The sequence below is a fragment of the Meriones unguiculatus genome, chromosome 12 (genome assembly GCF_030254825.1).
Source record: "Meriones unguiculatus strain TT.TT164.6M chromosome 12, Bangor_MerUng_6.1, whole genome shotgun sequence".
In the NCBI taxonomy this organism is placed as follows: domain Eukaryota; kingdom Metazoa; phylum Chordata; class Mammalia; order Rodentia; family Muridae; genus Meriones; species Meriones unguiculatus.
Genome location: NC_083360.1, coordinates 40,168,536 through 40,185,935, shown reverse-complemented (window position 1 = coordinate 40,185,935; position 17,400 = coordinate 40,168,536). Strand labels below are relative to the sequence as shown.

Genomic DNA, 17,400 nt, shown 5'->3' with positions numbered 1-17,400 from the left:
CTGCCAGCTCTCCTGTCTACTTTCTCCCTGAGCTTAGCAAGCAAGGTAGATCAGGTAGGGCAGCTGTAGGTTCCCTGGCAGCATCTAGCCTCTGCTTTTTTTTTTTTTTTTTTCAGTCCTTCAGTGAGTTCATCCCTAGAGTTTAGGACCTTAGGACCTTGAACCAGATATCCTGTGACATATGTCTTCATACTTGCAGAATCTTTCAAAGCCTCCAGAATTTTCTGCTTCTCCATTTACATTACATTTTCTTCCCTATTGGCCACTTTTTGCTGTGACTTCCAGGTTAAATCATATTTTATTGATTTTTTCCCATCTTAAGTGGGTCCCATGTTGGCCTTGTCTACTGCTATGACCAGTGGTTACAGGCTGTGGCCTCATGACTGAGGAGACTCAGAGGTCTTCAGTATACTACCCCAGTGCTTAGGTCTCCGCTCTGCAAACAGCACCTGAGGGTCCTTCTGCACTTTAGAAATGCCCCAATTCATACTAAACTGCTGAGGACAAACAAAACCACCCAACCGTCGCCCACACCACCAAGTCTTATTGTATCCTTTCTTGTTAATATCTGAGAATCACAGGAAATACAAATGGTGTTGCCTCTCTGAGCCCAGCACACCTCATGCTTATGTCTCCCTGAGATAATGACTTTTCTGAAGCTTCATTTCCCCCACCTAGGGTAAGGATGCTCTTGAAACACTTATTCTGTAACAAGTGTTTACAAAAACTACACAGTATCTTTGTGGAATTTAACAAGTGAGATCTCCTTTTCTGACAAATGAAAATTATATAGCTTTATCTGTACAATATGATAGCCTTGTACAAGTAGACCTTGTGATACAAGCCGAATCAAGGTAACGACTCTGTTATATAACAGGTTTTTTATTGTTAAAGCTTTTAAGTTTTCTGTCAGCACTTTTCAAGAATATAGAACATTGTTAAGTATAATCACTGTGGTGTATAATAATCAGCTCTTCTGAAGTGATGATTTGTTTTCTAATGTCTGGTCTTGATTCATGGAGTAAGAACAATTACTGTTGATAGGGGAAAAGATGAGGGAGGGAGGATGGAAAAGAACCTGAAGGAAATAATAAAGAAATAGTGAAAAAAGAGGAAGCACAGCCAGCCTCCCCTGCAGTCACTAATCACACAGGCATGGCTTCCTGAACCCTCCTGTCCACGGTCTCTGCCCAGAGCACTCACCAGCACACTGACTGAACCTGTGCCAGTGCTGTAGGCTTAGGGACATGGTACCCAGATAAAAGCCCATCCTACATACTAGCCATCCACTCCCTCACGTGGAGTGGTTACTCCCAGTGAGACAGGAGTCAAGTCTGAACACATAGGATCAAACCTTCCTTAAATTCCCACTGTGAGCCTTCTCTGAGGGAGCTGCAGCTTAAGGGGGCATCTGGGCTTCCAGCACAAGTGTAGAAGAGTTTAAAGAAAGGGAGAACAAAAGGCTAAGAAGTTAAGTTTCCGGTTCATTAGCCATGCTATCTTGTGATTTGGAAGCCCACCTCTATGTACTTAACTTTGGCCATGGTGAACATGTGTGAGCACATGTGCTAACATGCACCTAGGATATAAATATGTGTGTAAATGGTGGTGTTCATGGCTACTATTGGAAACACGCATTCAGAGATGGGCTGAATGTATGATCTATCTTTGCTCCATTCTTGACCTCTGCTGTGTGGTGAGAAAGATCAAAGAATTCTTTTCGTGTCACAGTCAGGATGACTCCCTAGTAGTTCGGCTAAGAGTTTTCAGCGGTGGGTGAAGCTGTATACCTATAATTAGACGGCACAACTCCTTTGACGAATGGCCTCCTATAAAGCTGGACCCTTGTGTGTGATGCTTCCTGCCATGGCCCGCCTGGACCTAGGTGTCTCCTTTTGGTGATGACTAGGTTGAGCATTCAGAAAGGATATTTCCCCAGGGAAGACATTGAGCTACATGCTGAGATAATTTGGTACATTTGGACAATGACTACTTCATGGATACTGTGGACAGATTTTTTTAGAAAGGAAAAAAAATCATGAAAAGGGGTAAGAAATTGTTTATCTTCCTATCTTGAAAATAATATTTATTTATTTTTATTATCGATATAGTCCAGCTTTTTAATCTGTTTTAAGTAAAAATATATATTTAATCGCAATTCCTAAATTACTGTATTGTATTTGATATTGTTTTCTTTTACCATATTGGATTTCTTAGATACACTAGAAGCACTTTGCGTGTATGCCTTTGTGTTTGAATATGTGTATGTGTATGTGTATGTGACTTTGTATGTGTGTATGTGTGTGTGTTTGTGTGTGCAAGTGGTGAGGCTTTTCCATTCTCTTCATTTAATGTGATGTGAATCCTCTTGGCCATGTGGAAGTATGAATGCTGGCAATTTTCTGATTGATATAGGCTGTCTTCCATAGAAATCTTTTAAATTGGACCCAGAATAGATGCCTTGGGTAAAGTCTAAAGAAGTCAAATAGCTGACTCAAACATTTCTAGGAATGCAATGGTTTGCTTATGTTCCGTTAAATCAAGCATTGAGTCTATTTAGTGTGTACTACTCCTTAGATATCTTCCTCTGAGTATTTTAATATTAATTTTATGTGAGGAAGGGAGTTTAGAGTATAAACACAAAAAGCCATTCAGTCCTATAAACTATGAATACAGCCACTGTCACTACTATTAAAATCTGATCTTCTATGTACCATACATCTGATGACACTGCCAAAATGAATTCTGATTTCCTCTTTGCAGTCATCAATGTGAGCCTGACTATGCCAAATTCTACCTCTGCTTTTTGTTTTTTAAGTTATCTTCTGACTTCAGCAAACAATTGCAGCTTGCTTTATATTTTAACATTGGAGTCATTTTGTAGAACATAATTAAATGATTTTAATTATAAAGAGCAAGCACCATTATTATTATTTTCTTAATACTATCACAGTTATTAATCCAGATTGCATTAAACAGTACAATATCTAGAAACTACAGTAGAGACATTAATTACATATAAAAACATGTTCAAAGTATAGCCAATGAGAATTGACTTCTGGCCTAATTTGTTAGTATTTATATCCTATACTAAAGCAGATCAAAGTGCTTCAGCAAAGCTATGATGCACACAGGGAAAACTGTCACAGTTAGGCAACAGGCTTTAAGACGGAGATCTGGAATGTGGTGCCCTCTTTGGAAGGATAGAGCAGTATACTCACTTGTTACCTTGTGTCCAGAGAAAACTGCCAGTTCCTCTCCAGGAACTGCCATCTCCACCCATAGGGGTTGAGGTCAGGATGACTAGGCACAAGTACCAGTGAGCCAGACCGAGATGATACTTACAACCCCAGCCTCACTGCATTGTTGAGAACACTGACTCTCAAGAGGAGGATATCCCATGTCCTGCAAAGACTTTATATGGCAGAAGTATAGGATGGGAAAGCTGCATTTTCATATCCTCCCCCCATCTACTGTCTCCTTTAAAGTAATCACCTCTTTCACTGAACAGTGTAATGACAACTGTGTTACCTTCTTTCTATGGCTGTCAAGTGCCTCTTCATGGCCTTGCTTGCTAGCTACCTATGAGGTCTATTCCATTCTGGCTCACAGTTGCTGGTCTGTTCTCATCTCAGATCCAGTGATTAACCTCAACAAACTTCTGCTTAGGGAAGTATCTTAAAACCATGCCATCACTCAGGATGATCTTCTCCAGTTCCCACCATTTACCTGCAAATTTCATTATTTCCTTGTTTTTATCGCTGAGTAATATTCCATTATGTAGATGTACCACAATTTCTGTATCCATTCCTCAACTGAGGGGCATCTGGGCTTGTTTCCAGCTTCTGGCTATTACAAATAAAGTTGCTACGAACATGGTTGTGCATATGTCCTTATTGTGAACTTGAGCCTCTTTTGAATATATGCCTAGGAGTGGTATAGCTGGATCTTGAGGAAGTGCTGTTCCTAATTGTCTGAAAAAGCGCCAAATTGATTTCCAAAGTGTTTGTATAAGTTTACATTCCCACCAGCAGTGGAGGAGGGTTCCGTTTTCTCCACAACCTCTCCAGCATGTGTTGTCACTTGAGTTTTTGATCTTAGCCATTTTGATGGGTGTAAGGTGAAATCTCAGGGTCGTTTTGATTTGCATTTCCCTGATAACTAAGGACGTTGAACATTTCTTTAAGTGTTTCTCTGCCATATCCCTCTATTGAGAATTCTCTGTTTAGCTCTGTACCCCTTAATTGGATTACTTGATTTGTTGCTGTTTAATTTCTTGAGTTCTTTATATATACTGGATATTAGCCCTCTGTCAGATAGAAGGTTGGTGAAGATTCTTTCCCAATCTGTAGGCAGTCTTTTGTTTTGATGACAGTATTCTTTGCTATACTCACTCATAAGTGGATACTAGACACATAATATAGGATAAACAAACTAAAATCTGTACACCTAAGGAAGCTAATCAGGAATGAGGACTCTGGCTAAGATGCTTAATCCCCATTTAGAAAGGCAAAGAGGATGGACATAGGAGGAGGGAGAAAACAGGGAACAGGACAGGAGCCTACCACAGAGGGCCTCTGAAAGACTCTACCCTGCAGGGTATCGAGGCAGATATTGACACTCATAGCCAAGCTTTGGGCAGAGGACAGGGAATCTTATGAAAGAAGTGGAGATAGTAAGACCTGGAGAGGACAGGAGCTCCACAAAGACAACAACAGATCCTAAAATTCTGGGCACAGGGGTCTTTTCTGAAACTGATACTCCAGCCAAGGACCACTCAAGGAGATGGCCTGGAACCCCTGCAAAGAGGTAGCCTATGGCAGTTCAGTATCCAAGTGGCCGCCATAGTAAAGGAGACAGGGACTGTCTTTGACATGAACTGATTGGCCTGCTCTTTGATCACCTCCCCCTGAGGGGGAAGCAGCCTTACCAGGCTACAGAAGAAGACAATGCAGCCACTCCTGATGAGACCTAATTGACTAGGATCAGAAGGAAGGGAAGGAGGACCTCCCATATCAGTGGACTGGGAGAGGGACACAGGTGGGGAAGAGGGAGGGTGGGATTGGGGAAGGGTGGAGGGAGGGAGGTACAGGGGGGATACAAAGTGAATCAACTGTAATTAATAAAAAACAAAAAATAATTAAATAAAAAAAATGTGCCATAGTCTTCTTCAGGTTTTCCTCTCTAGACTAACATCCATGGCATTTACACAACCTCTCACACTGGCCACCACAGTAGAGAAAGATAGGCTGCTATAGCAAGTCAGTTTCCGAAATCCAGAGGCTGAGATCAGACACCCTCACAGTGCTGGAAGTGCTGCGGTAGTTAGACATGGAGAAAGCAGCTTTTCACACAACACAGTTCCAGGGTAACTCTGGTTGGGGACTCTGGTTGGGTGTCTCTAGAGAAGAAAGGCATGGAAGTACAAACACTTTAAGAACATGTGTGTATAGGTTCAAAGGAGCCTGGGAGATAGTCACTTTTTGCTTAGCACAAATGTTGGAATAAAATAGAGAGAAGTTGAGTGCACAGCTGGCCAAACTGCCATTACTGTTTGTGAATGAAAACTGCCAAAGCCTCTTTTCTCTGTCTGCCTTTGTTGACCATCACCTCCCTTTCCTGGTGACAGCAAAGTGGAAGACTGAAAGAAATAGTTTGAGTTCAGCAGCTACTTTGCTATTTTACTTTGTAGAAAGATAAAAACTTGCTTATATCGTTTTAAGTAATTGAGCATGCTGTTAAAAAAAAAAAAACCAGCAACAACCAAGACATATTCAACAACACTTTAAATAGCACCACATAGTTCCAGGCAGCATCTCAGTAATGAGTTATTATTATTCAGGTAAGTTAGGATGAGGTAATGTTTACATATATTTTAGTCTCAGAGTATAGATGATTCCTTCTGATTTTTATGTCATTCTGGCTTATGCAAAAATTATATGCTGAGAATCTTGTTAACGATAGGAATTAATTGCTAGCAAGAAAGCAAATTCAACAATAATTTATTCAGAAGCACAGTAATATTACCTCAAATGAAAGACCAATTTTTATTTATCTTCTTGGTGTCTCACTAAAAATGGTCTACATCTGTTAAAACTCCTTACATTCCAGGTCCCACAGAGGAGAACAAAAGTGGAATCCATGGTCAACTCTATGAGTGTGTAAATGTAATATTATGAGCACCAAAGTACAGTTATTTCCTGAGGGTTTTAACATATATAAAGAGAGCCCCAATGAATGAGGGCTCCGACCTGTGCTCTGTTTCTGCTCAGCTATTCTGAGGAGTCCTGTAGTCCAGCCATAGCTGAAGGTCTCAGCTGGAAAACACTGGTGGGTTAGCCAGAATATTTCCTTTTGGGCCAGAGAAACAGAAATGCCCCTCAGCTCATTCCCATGCTCTGTTCCTCTAAGGCTACTAGGTCTACCCTGCAGTCATATTCCAAGGAGGGAGAAGATGCTGCCTCCAAGCTGATCAGTGCTTCCATTAGCTTGTGTTTAAAGCTGCTTTCAATTTCAGAATATTTTTGTCCTCTGCCAGCTTCTCCTTAGCAACAGAAAGCAGTACTCAGGAATCCAAAGACCAGTAAGAATGTTTAAAGCAGTGATTTGACAGCATGAAATGCCTGGGAAGTCTTGAAAATATGATTTAACAGCTTATTTTCTCTTGATTTTGGACCGGCAAATGTGCTAAAAGATGTTGGAGAGAAATGGTTTCTATACAGAATCAGTGACTTCTGCAGGGATAAATGCTGGAGCATCTGGCAGGAGCTTTTCATGAGGACAGAGGAGATGGTGGAAGGTGAACCATGCCACTGACTGCATTTGATTGCTATCAATACCAGGGTCATCTGAAAGGTGGCAGTCAGAGTAGCTGTTACACAGCCGTAAATATGGACACCTTTCTACTGTGCCATGGAAACTGGGTTTTGTTTGGCTTACAGTTGAAATGGCCCCATTCTTCTGAAATTCCTTTCTGAACCAGAGCATCAGCACCCACCTTAGAGCACTGCAATATCTACACTGTCTCCCTCTGCCTTGCCAGTCCCTCCTGGAATGTTGATGCTGCAAGGGCAGCCTTACCATTTCAGATATTAGCAGTTTCTAGCAGTTTCCTCAAACACTAGCTAAACATTTATGGCAAGGTTGCAGAGTATGTAAATTTAATAGTAATTTTTTTTTTGAGTCAGAGTATATTTTTCTCAGATGATAAGTGAGCTAGGCATGGCTATAAAGCCGTATCAGATCACTGAAGAAATACATGCTGATGGATCTGAATTGAAGAATGGACACAGGCCTCTGGAGGTGCTGGTCTTGGTGTGCAGGTGGGAAGATAGCCATGCTGTATACCCCACGTGTCTTGCTGTGAGTTCTTGATCTTGGCTACAGTGAAACTGATTAGCACACTTTCTGGTTTTGAAGAAATGACATTTTGAAGAAATGCTCATGTCTTCATCACGGATGCTTGCACTGTGCCCCTATAATTTTACAAGTATGACTGGTTTTCATTTTATAATAAAGCCTGGTAATGAATGCTTGGAGAAACTTACTAGATATCATTTCAGGTAAGCTATAATTGACCTTAAATTTCTTAGTATATTTCTTATGAAATATACTATATACACACTGACTTATTAGCAAGGTTTGAATCTAACTTCTTTAAATTATTTCACTTATTGTTTGAGATAATAATGTAATTATATCATTTCTCCCTCCCCTTCCTCCCTTTGAAGTCTCCAACATACTCTGCGCTCCTCTCTCTCCAATTCATGATTCTTCATTAATTGTTGTTACACACACACATACACACATATATACATACATACATTTGTAAATAAATAAGTTTTACATGCTCAGTCTGCATAATGTTGTTTGCACATATGTTTCAGGGCTGACCATTTGGTGTTGGATAACCAATTGGTGTGTTCTTCCCTGAAGAAGGCTCTTTCTCCCATTCCTTAGTTGCCTGTAGTTCTTTGACTGTAAGTATAAGTATATTAAGCAGCTTGGACGGTCCTGGTGTCCATAGTTTCTGGCTACACGCTGACTACTGGCAAGTAAAACTGGGGTTTATTTGCCTCTTAAATTTGGAGATAATTAGAGTCAACTTGCAAAATATTTCTGCTATACTAGTCATTGAATGAACAAATTTCCTTCTGTAGTTTGCTTCTTATACTTCCTCTAGTTACCAGAACCCTCAAGTCCTGTGCTCTTAAGGTTTTCCAAGAACAAATTGGAGGCCACTTATAGAGGAAAGGATAGACAGGAATCCTAAGATGGGTTGCTTACAGCTTCAGACAGTTAGTTATGACCATCATGGCAGGGAATGTGGCAACAGGCAGGCAGATGTGGAGTAATAGCTGAGAGCTTACATGTAGAGACAACCACCACAAGACAGAGAAACAGCATGGGCTTTTGAAACCTCAAAGCCCACCTAGTGACATATCTCCTCCAAGGCTGTGCCTGCTCCCACCTTCCTAATACTTCCCAAATGGTTCCACCAACTAGTAACCAAGAATTGCAATATATTAGCATATGGGGAGCCTTTTTTAAACCAACAAAGTTTTAGTAATTAAGGTTGAGGAAACCTGAGACTAAATTTCTTTTTCAGGAAATTGAATAGTAAAATTTATGACTGACCAAAGTAACTAGGTGGTTACTTACTCTTATAGGTGTCTTTTGTGTGTTTCTTTTCTTTATTTAAAACAGTTATGTGGTAAGGTCTTCCTATATAGCTCAGGCTGGTCTCAAGCTCACTGTCCATCTGCTTCACCTATCTCAGTGTCTGGAATTATAGATATCTGCTTCTGTGTTCAGCTGTATTTATATTTTATATATGGGGAATGAGTTGGACATATGAAACCTTATCCACAAGTTTAAATGTAAAAGCAGAATTTGCCAGAGGCTCAAGCAGCATCCATTCATTCCAAGAGATATAAGCTCAGAAATCTTTCAGGCTCTAGGATGTATGAGTGCTGAGGACACCACCATGACTCAGTCAAGGGAGAGTCACTGTGTTCACAGAGCCCACATAAATGGAAGAGAAAGATAGACAATGTATCACATAATCATAGTCACTGAAATATTTTGCATGCTCACTGTGTGCCAGGAACTCTTTCCTGCTCTTTTACATGTAGTAACTCATGTAGTCACAATGATAGTTCTGTTGTGTGGGAGCTGTTCACTTCAGTTTTGAAAGAGAGAAATTGTTGCCTACACAAATTAAAACTTGCCCAAGGTGGGCAAGTTGGGTGGCAGCTAGTGACTGGCAAAGCCAGAAATCAATCTCAGACAATATCTCCCAAGTCTGTGGCTTTGTCTTTCTCTGCATTGACTTTATATGGAGCACATCCAGGATGACTTAAACTATAGATAAAGATAGATGTGAGGGATGATACAGCCTGGGTAAGACTGCCTCTTGTTTTTACTGTGACATTAGAGTTCTTTACTTCTTTTTCTATTGAAAAAAAAGACTTGGGCAACAGATGACTGAAAGAAAATTCTTTTGTTATTAAGGTCATTTCTTCTTTTTTTCTTTTTTGACATTTTTTATTATTATCATTTATTAAAATTTATTCAATTTGTATCCTAGCTGTGGCCCCCTCCCTTGTCTCCTCCCAACCCCACCCTCCCTCCTTCTTCTCCCCCATACCCCTCCACTAGTCCACTGATAGGGAAGGTCCTCTGACCCTTTTATCTGATCCTAGCCTACCAGGTCTCATCAGGACTGGCTGCATTGTCTTCCTCTGTGGTCTGGCAAGGCTGCACCCCCAGGAGTAGGTGATCAGAGAGCCTGTCACTGAGTTCATGTCAGAGAAAGCCCCTGCTCTTCTTACTAGGAACCCCGCCTGGAGACTGAGTCTACGGACTACATCTGAGCCCGGGTTTTAGGTCCTCTTCATTCATTGTCCTTGGTTGGGGTATCATTCTTTTTTTTTTCTTTTTTTTTTTAACTTTTATTAATTACACTTTATTCATTTTGTATCCTTCATATCAGAGGCCCCAGGGCTCAGTTTTTTTGGCTCTGTTGGTCTCATTTTGGAGCTCCTGTCCTCTCCAGGTCTTTCTATATCCCTCTTCTTTCATAAGATTCCCTGCACTCTGCCCAAAGTTTGGCTATGAGTCTCAGCCTCTGCTTTGATACCTCAATCAGTAGAGTATTTCAGAGGTCCTCTGTGGTAAACTCCTGTCTTGTTCCATGTCTTCTCCTGCTTCTGATGTCTATCATGTTTGTCTTTCAGAATGAGGATTGAGCATCTTCCCTAGGGCCTTCCTTGTTGTTGAACTTCTTTAGGAGTATAGATTTTAGTATGTTTATCATATTGTTTGGCTAATATCCACTTATGAATGAGCATATACCATGTGGGTCTTTCTGTTTCTGGGTTACCTCACTCAAGATTATCTTTTTTAGTTCCTACCATTTGCCTGCAAATTTCATGATTTCCTTGTTTTTAATAGCTGAGTAGTACTCCACTGTGTAAATGTACCACGATTTCTATATCCATTCCTCAACTGAGGGACATCTAGGTTGTTTCCAGCTTCAGGCTATTATGAATAGAGCTACTATGAACATGGTTGAGCAAATGTCCTTGTTGTATACTTGAGCCTATTTTGGATATACGCCTAGGAGTGCTATAGCTGGATCTTGAGATAGCACTATTTCTAGTTTTCTGAGAAAGTGCCAGATTGATTTCCAATGTGGTTGTACAAGTTTACATTCCCACCAGCAGTGGAGGAGGGTTACCCTTTCTCCACATCCTCTCCAGCATGTGTTGTCACTTGAGATTTTGATCTTAGCCATTCTGATTGGTGTAAGGTAAAATCTCAGGGTTGTTTTGATTTGTATCTCCTTGATGACTGAGGACCTATGGATACTTTATTTTTGACAAAGATGCCAAAACAATGGGGGGGAAAGATAGCATATTTGATAAATGGTACTGGTATAACTGGATGTCTACATGTAGAAAACTGCAAATAGATCCATATTTATCACCCTGCGAAACTAAAGTCCAAGTGGATCAAAGACCTCCACTTAAGACCAGACACACTAAATTGGTTAGAAGGAAAAGTGGGGAACAACCTAGAACTCATTGGCACAGGAGACAATCTCCTGAACAGAATACCAACAGCACAGGCTCTGAGATCAACAATCAATAAATGGCACTTATGAAACTTAAAAGCTTCTGTAAAGCAAAGGACACTGTCTTCAGAACAAAACAACAGCCTACAGATTGGGAAAGGATCTTCACCAACCTTTTATCTGACAGAGGGATAATGTCCAGAATATATAAAGAACTTAAGAAGCTAAACACCAACAAACTAAGTAATCCAATTTTAAAATGGGGTACAGAGCTAAACAGAGAATTCTCTATAGAGGAATATCAAATCACAGAGAAACACTTAATTTCATTTCTTAAGAATGGAAATTGTTTCTAGAGACCAACGTTTGGTGACATAAATACATATTTGTTCACAAGCAACCTTTGCCAACTCCAATGCTGTTGGTCTGAGAGTCTTCAAAGCCTAGTGCTTATGAGAGACCCTCATATCTCCACATAACTTCTGAAGGTTGGAAAAGGTTGTTTAGGCAAAGGGGTACACTGTGCAACACACCATGAAACATTGCAGCTTCTATAGCGAGATGTTTTATTTTTTACTTTCCTTTGGTGGCATGGAACAGCAGTGGAGGTTGGATATGGAAGGACTGGGAAATGAGTAGGATTGGGGTACATGTTGTGAAATTCACGGAGAATCAATAAAAAGTTATGAAAGAAAAAAGAAACTGGCAATGGGATGAATACTTCTCAGTGGTAAACTGCTGCTCCTCTTCCCCATTGCCATGCACTGCCTCCGGAGCCCCTTCTCTGCATGATCTAAGAACTCAGTCCTGTGGCACATTAAAATTTTAAGATGGCTGATGTGACATGTTAAAGTTTTAAGATAGCTGATTTATGCCAAAAGTTTAGATGGAACTACTTAATGATTCCAGCTGTTAAGTGTTCTTAAAGGTGTAGATTTGCTGATTTGATTGCTTTATGATTTGAGCTGTACCCATGAATTGTAACAGTATGTTTGCCTAAAAAATACTGGCAAATAATAGCAACTGACATGCCAACATGAATGGGGGAAATCTCACAAGGCCCTACCCCTAGATGAAAAGCCATAGGTATTACTGACTTGAGAGAGAAGGAGAATCCATCTGCTCCTGGGATTAGCCTCAGGTAGATGGTCCAATGCTAAGCAGCCCTAAATACATACATATGAGTGACGTTAAATGAGCTCCACAGGTTGTATTTCTCTCTCTCTCTCTCTCTCTCTCTCTCTCTCTCTCTCTCTCTCTCTCTGTGTGTGTGTGTGTGTGTGTGTGTGTGTGTGTAACAATAACACTTAAAGAAAAAGAGGTTATAAATTTGAGGAGTATGGTGAAAAACATCGAAGGAATTACAGGGAGGAAAGAGAAAGGACAAATGATAAATACAGTTCTCACACATAAAATTCTCAGAAAACAAAAGGAATAAAATAAAAGAAAGTAGACCTTACAGCATAGGTCTGGAAAGCTGTGAACTTTCATAGGAGAACAGTATTAAGGGTTTTGCTCCAGTCCTTCACACCTGCCAGTAGAAATAGATGGCATTAGAAGGCTGAGTGAGTGGTTTCAAGTTTGGACATCTGTATGAAGAGAAGTCACTTTACTAACGAGGTGTTGTCTGTCTCTTTTTCTACAGGGCTGCATAACAACACCCAACTCACCATCCATGCACTCTAGATCCCTGACCCTGGGTCCCTCCCTTTCCCTGGGCAACATCTCTGGGATGTCTATGAAGTCAGAGATGAAGAAGCGCCGAGCTCCTCCTCCCCCAAGTCCAGGGCCCCTCGGTCAAGACAAGACATCGGAAAAGGTAGGGGGAGCAACCTCTCAAGACCAATGTGTCTTCTCGTTGACCCATTTACCTCCACCCTAGATCTTTCGAAATGCTGAATTCTTTACTCTTGTGGTTTTAGCAAGCTCTGTTCAGGGTGAGCATCTGAGCTTTATTTAGAAGTAAAAGTGAGACAGCACTCTGCTTCAGTTACTAAGATAGGAAACTATTTTAGGGTCTTTGGTTCTTAAGGACCCAATGCTCACAGATTAACATTCGTGTTTTTTTTTGTTTGTTTGTTTGTTTGTGTGTTCGTTTTGTTTTGTTTTAACACTGAAATTTTGGGGGTGTCAGAGAGATAGCTTATGAGAAATTACACGAAGAAAGTTATTTCAAAAAAGCTGAAGCTTGTGAAAGAGAAAGTATCTAAGCTAGATGCCCCCAGATTATCCATACTCAGAGAAAGGCTAAAACGTCTGCATATTAAGTTGCTTTAAATATGACATGGGGTTTATTTCATAGGCCCCACATGTAAGAACCCTACTTCTTGTTTGTCTTCAGAACAGTCAAAGCATTCTGAGCCATTATGTCATTAGACACAGCCTTGAAGATCACATCCGCATCAGTGAGTCATCTCACCCATGGTGTCTACTGCTCCTTCTCCCTCCAGCTATACCTGAAAACATCACTTGAAATGTCGAGTCCTTTCTTCCCAGGAGTAGGGGACCACATGACACTATAAACTCTAATTTTATTTTCTGATACTTCTGTTACAGCTCACTGCACTCCCAAAATATTAAGTAGAAAGTTCCAGGAAAAAAATTTACAGATTTCACTCCCACACTCCTCTGAAAAATGTGATGAAATCTCGCAGTTGTACTCTGTCCTATTAGGACATGAACCATCCCTTTTTCCAGCGTATCTGTGTTTTAGGTACTGTTTATTGCCCTTAATTGGCTGTTTCACTCATGAATTAGTGTGAAAGCATTGCAGTGCTATAGTCACAGAATCCTTATTTGATTTAAATGGCCTAAAAGCCATTTAAAATAGTAATAAAAGCAGTTTATATTTGCCAAAGAGAAGCTTTTATTAAATGAAAAAAGTGAGGCTTGTTGAAAATGTATATGTCTATGGAAACACAGAGTATAAGAGAGAGGGAGTGTAGTTTGGTACTGTGGTTTCAGGTATCTCTGAAATCTGTCTCCAGTCAGGTGTTAGAGGAAGGGTACCCATCACTTCTCTTTTCTAAGCACCTGAAAAAAAATGAAGTTTTATTTTTCTAAACACATCTTCAGCTGGATGAAGGGTGGAAAGTATCTTTGGAGTACCTCAGAGGGCTTGTGCTTTAGACTCTTCTGAGCTGTGAATCATCATCCATGTGCTGAGGTGCTGCTTGAGAATGAGGATGCCTTTGTCTTCGTGGCTGCTTTGTTTCAGATGGGCCTACATCCCTGATTCTGGGGCAGAAAGCATGCCCTGAACCCTGGCATCCCATGAAGCACACTGAGCATCCTTTTATTCTCTCATGGATTCCATGTCCTCTTTCTTACCTGGTGCCTCTATATCCTTTGCTGAATCATAACTCTCAGGAACATGAGAACACTGACACTCTTTGGGCTTGAATCATTCTTACATTAGTTATAAAATAGCTTTTCCTGAAAATATACTTAAATATATTAGAAACTATATTCACTCCACCAAAATTTGAGGCTTTGCCTTGTGTCTTTGTTACAGCCACAGATTACAGAGATATCTTCCTTGATATCTGTGCTAGTTGTTTTTTTTTTTTTTAATTGCTATAACAAAATAGGTGCAAGGTCAACCTGAAGTCAGAAGGGTTTATTTTGGTTCAGTGTAAAGGTACATCCCATCACAGCAAGTAAGCCATAGCAACAGGAAGACGAACATCTGTTTACATTTCATCAAGCAGCAGGAAAAAGTGAGCCAGTACCCACCTCTGTTTTTCATTTTTACTCAGTCCATACCTCAGCTCATGAGATGGTGCTGTCCACACCCACTCTCAGCATGGGTCTTCTCTAAGGTAAACCTTTCTGGAAATGGCATCATAGATATAGCCAGAAGTGTGTTTCCAGGGTTAGTCTAAATCAGGTCAAAATGACCATGCCTATTAAACATTATGGCATCTTTACCAGTTGGACTGTCTGTCTGTATACCTATCCTGTAAATGTCTTTATTGTTTCAAAGGCCTTCTTAACCTTGTTACAGCAGAGATCATACATGACCACTGCAAGCCCTTTATTCATGTCACTAGAAATGTATCTCCAAATCCTCTAATACAACACATTTTAGGAGAAGATGTCCTTTTTTTGTCTCAAACATTCATTTCTTTTAAGATTTCTGTGATACTGCAGCCATGTTCTGATAAAAGGGAATTTAGTCACAGAGGCACATCAGTTTGTTCCACACTTGCTGGAACAATGTAGCCACTGTGTGAAGCTGTTTCCTGTGACCATAGTTCATCTCTTTAATCAGTTTACATTGTGTACTTTTTCATAACACCCAGATGTATTGATAACATTAGCCATTTCCAGCTACCCCTGAGATGTCTTTTTCCTCTTGGTTAAGATAGATATTTCTTTAGTGATGAAAAATATGTGTTCCAGGACCAGTGTTATATAAACACTTTTCTTCAATATGAAACCTTAATGTGATAGAGCATAGATGGTACATCAGCATTTCAGAATTTTCTTCTATACAAAGATGTTATGTTTTGTTTTTCTGAATTTAATTTAGTTACTCACAGTGGATAGTCTGCTAGAGCAGAAAAACATATAGTAACTGGAGAATTGGGAACTTTAAATGGAAAATAAACAGTACATTCTCCCCTGCAGAATGAACAGAGCTCCCTCTGCAGCAATAAAAGCTTCCACTGAAATCTGTTTTATTTGGCACAGAATGAGTTGAGAAATTGGTTGCTGGAAACCATCTCCCTTTTTAAGTATGTGAGTGAGGTACAGATTGCATTTAAGCCTTTTCTATGAACATGCTTCTTTTTAAAATGAAATGTATTTTGTCATTTACCAGTTTCTGGGAAAGGAACCCAAAAAATATGTTGTCCTGGTTGTTAGGAAGGACATCAGTTCCTTTTTCATAAATCTCCTTCCATCTAAAGAAAATTGTTTATTTGAAAGTTGTATTTATATGTAGCTGCCACTAAAACCAAAATCCTGAATAAGAAGAAAATGTTTAGTTTCAGGACTTAGCCAGCTTATAAGAATACTTAGGGATTTTTTTATGTTTACATGACTATTTTTCTCTATCACTAACTGTCAAAATTCAAATTTTATCTGTCAGTGACTTAAGGATAGAATAGTTTTTCCATGTTCCATTTTATCTAAAATTTTAATTATTACATATCTTTTACTAATTAAATGCTCATGATTTGATCATCAGTATTTATGTTTGAAGGTGACTCTCGAGAGCTATTTCTGGAAATATTGGAGCTACAAGATAAACAATGCCACCTTCATACAAGACTCTGTGCAGAGCATTTGAGAGGATGAGTTGGCACAAGTGCATGCTCTCTTCAGGACGAGGATAGTGCCTTTTTTCAGAGCCCATTGCTCTGACCATGTCATCTTGACCCCAGGCTATATTATAGCGAACTTTCAATTAGAGATAGTTGTAGGGTTGAAGGGTTCTGTGAGAGGGCTCTAGGGTCTAGCCAGAGTTGGACCAAATATACTTAAAAATAAAATTGTTTATGGCTAGAAAATACCAGGTATATGATAAAAATGTTACCTTCGGACAGACTCACATGTTAAAGAACTCTGGCATCTTTTCCCCTCTTTGTGATATTTTCCTTTCTCAGCTATGTTGATGCAAAACACAGCCTTTTCTAAAAGAAAGAAAAAAATCAGTTTGTTCTGAGAGAACATAGCTTGGTTTGTAGTTGCCCCAAATGATATGTTTCATGGTAACATTGGTTACTCAAGCTTTTAATAGTCATAAAACAAAAAAAAAATCATAAATCAATGCATCTGCAAATACATTGGTAAGGATGACATCAGGCAAGTGTGTTACAGTAAAATAGAATGTGTCTGCTGTAGCTTTAAAATGCTCATGAGGAGCAAAGTGAATAAATATATTCCAAAAGTTCTACATACATAGGTGTGTAAGAGATGACTATTGAAGGTACTGACATAGCCCAAGACCATTTCAGCTCTCCATCTGCCGCATTCTAGTTCTCTACTATCTGGAAATTCTCATCAGCTAGTCAGTCTTGTGAATCTTCAACAAAGGTTAGACCAAACCTTTGTTAGGTGGCTTTCTTTAAAAAAAAAAAAAAAAGAATAATAATAATAAAAAAGAAACCAACTTTGTTTCATAACCACAAAGGACAGAGCACTATCCACTATTAAATACCTTCACAGAGTTGGGAAGAATGGGGCTGCCATCCTCCCAAGTCAACTTTATCAAAAAAGATAGAAAGAATGATTAGCAAGACGTTCTTCCAGAGGTAGCTTCATTGACCTGGAAAGACTGCAACAACACTCTCTGCAGTCTGCTGATACCTGCATTT

At 39.7% G+C, this 17,400-nt stretch overlaps 1 protein-coding gene across 9 annotated transcripts in view; it reads left to right on the top strand.

Annotated features, from left to right (window-relative positions):
* Positions 1–17,400, top strand: part of Cobl (cordon-bleu WH2 repeat protein) — a 245,682-nt gene that overhangs the window by 124,595 nt on the left and 103,687 nt on the right. For all 9 annotated transcript variants that reach the window (XM_060365689.1, XM_060365695.1, XM_060365688.1 and 6 more), the window contains one exon: positions 12,723–12,896. In XM_060365689.1, the coding sequence (XP_060221672.1) occupies positions 12,723–12,896 (174 nt within the window). The remainder of the gene's footprint in view (positions 1–12,722; positions 12,897–17,400) is intronic.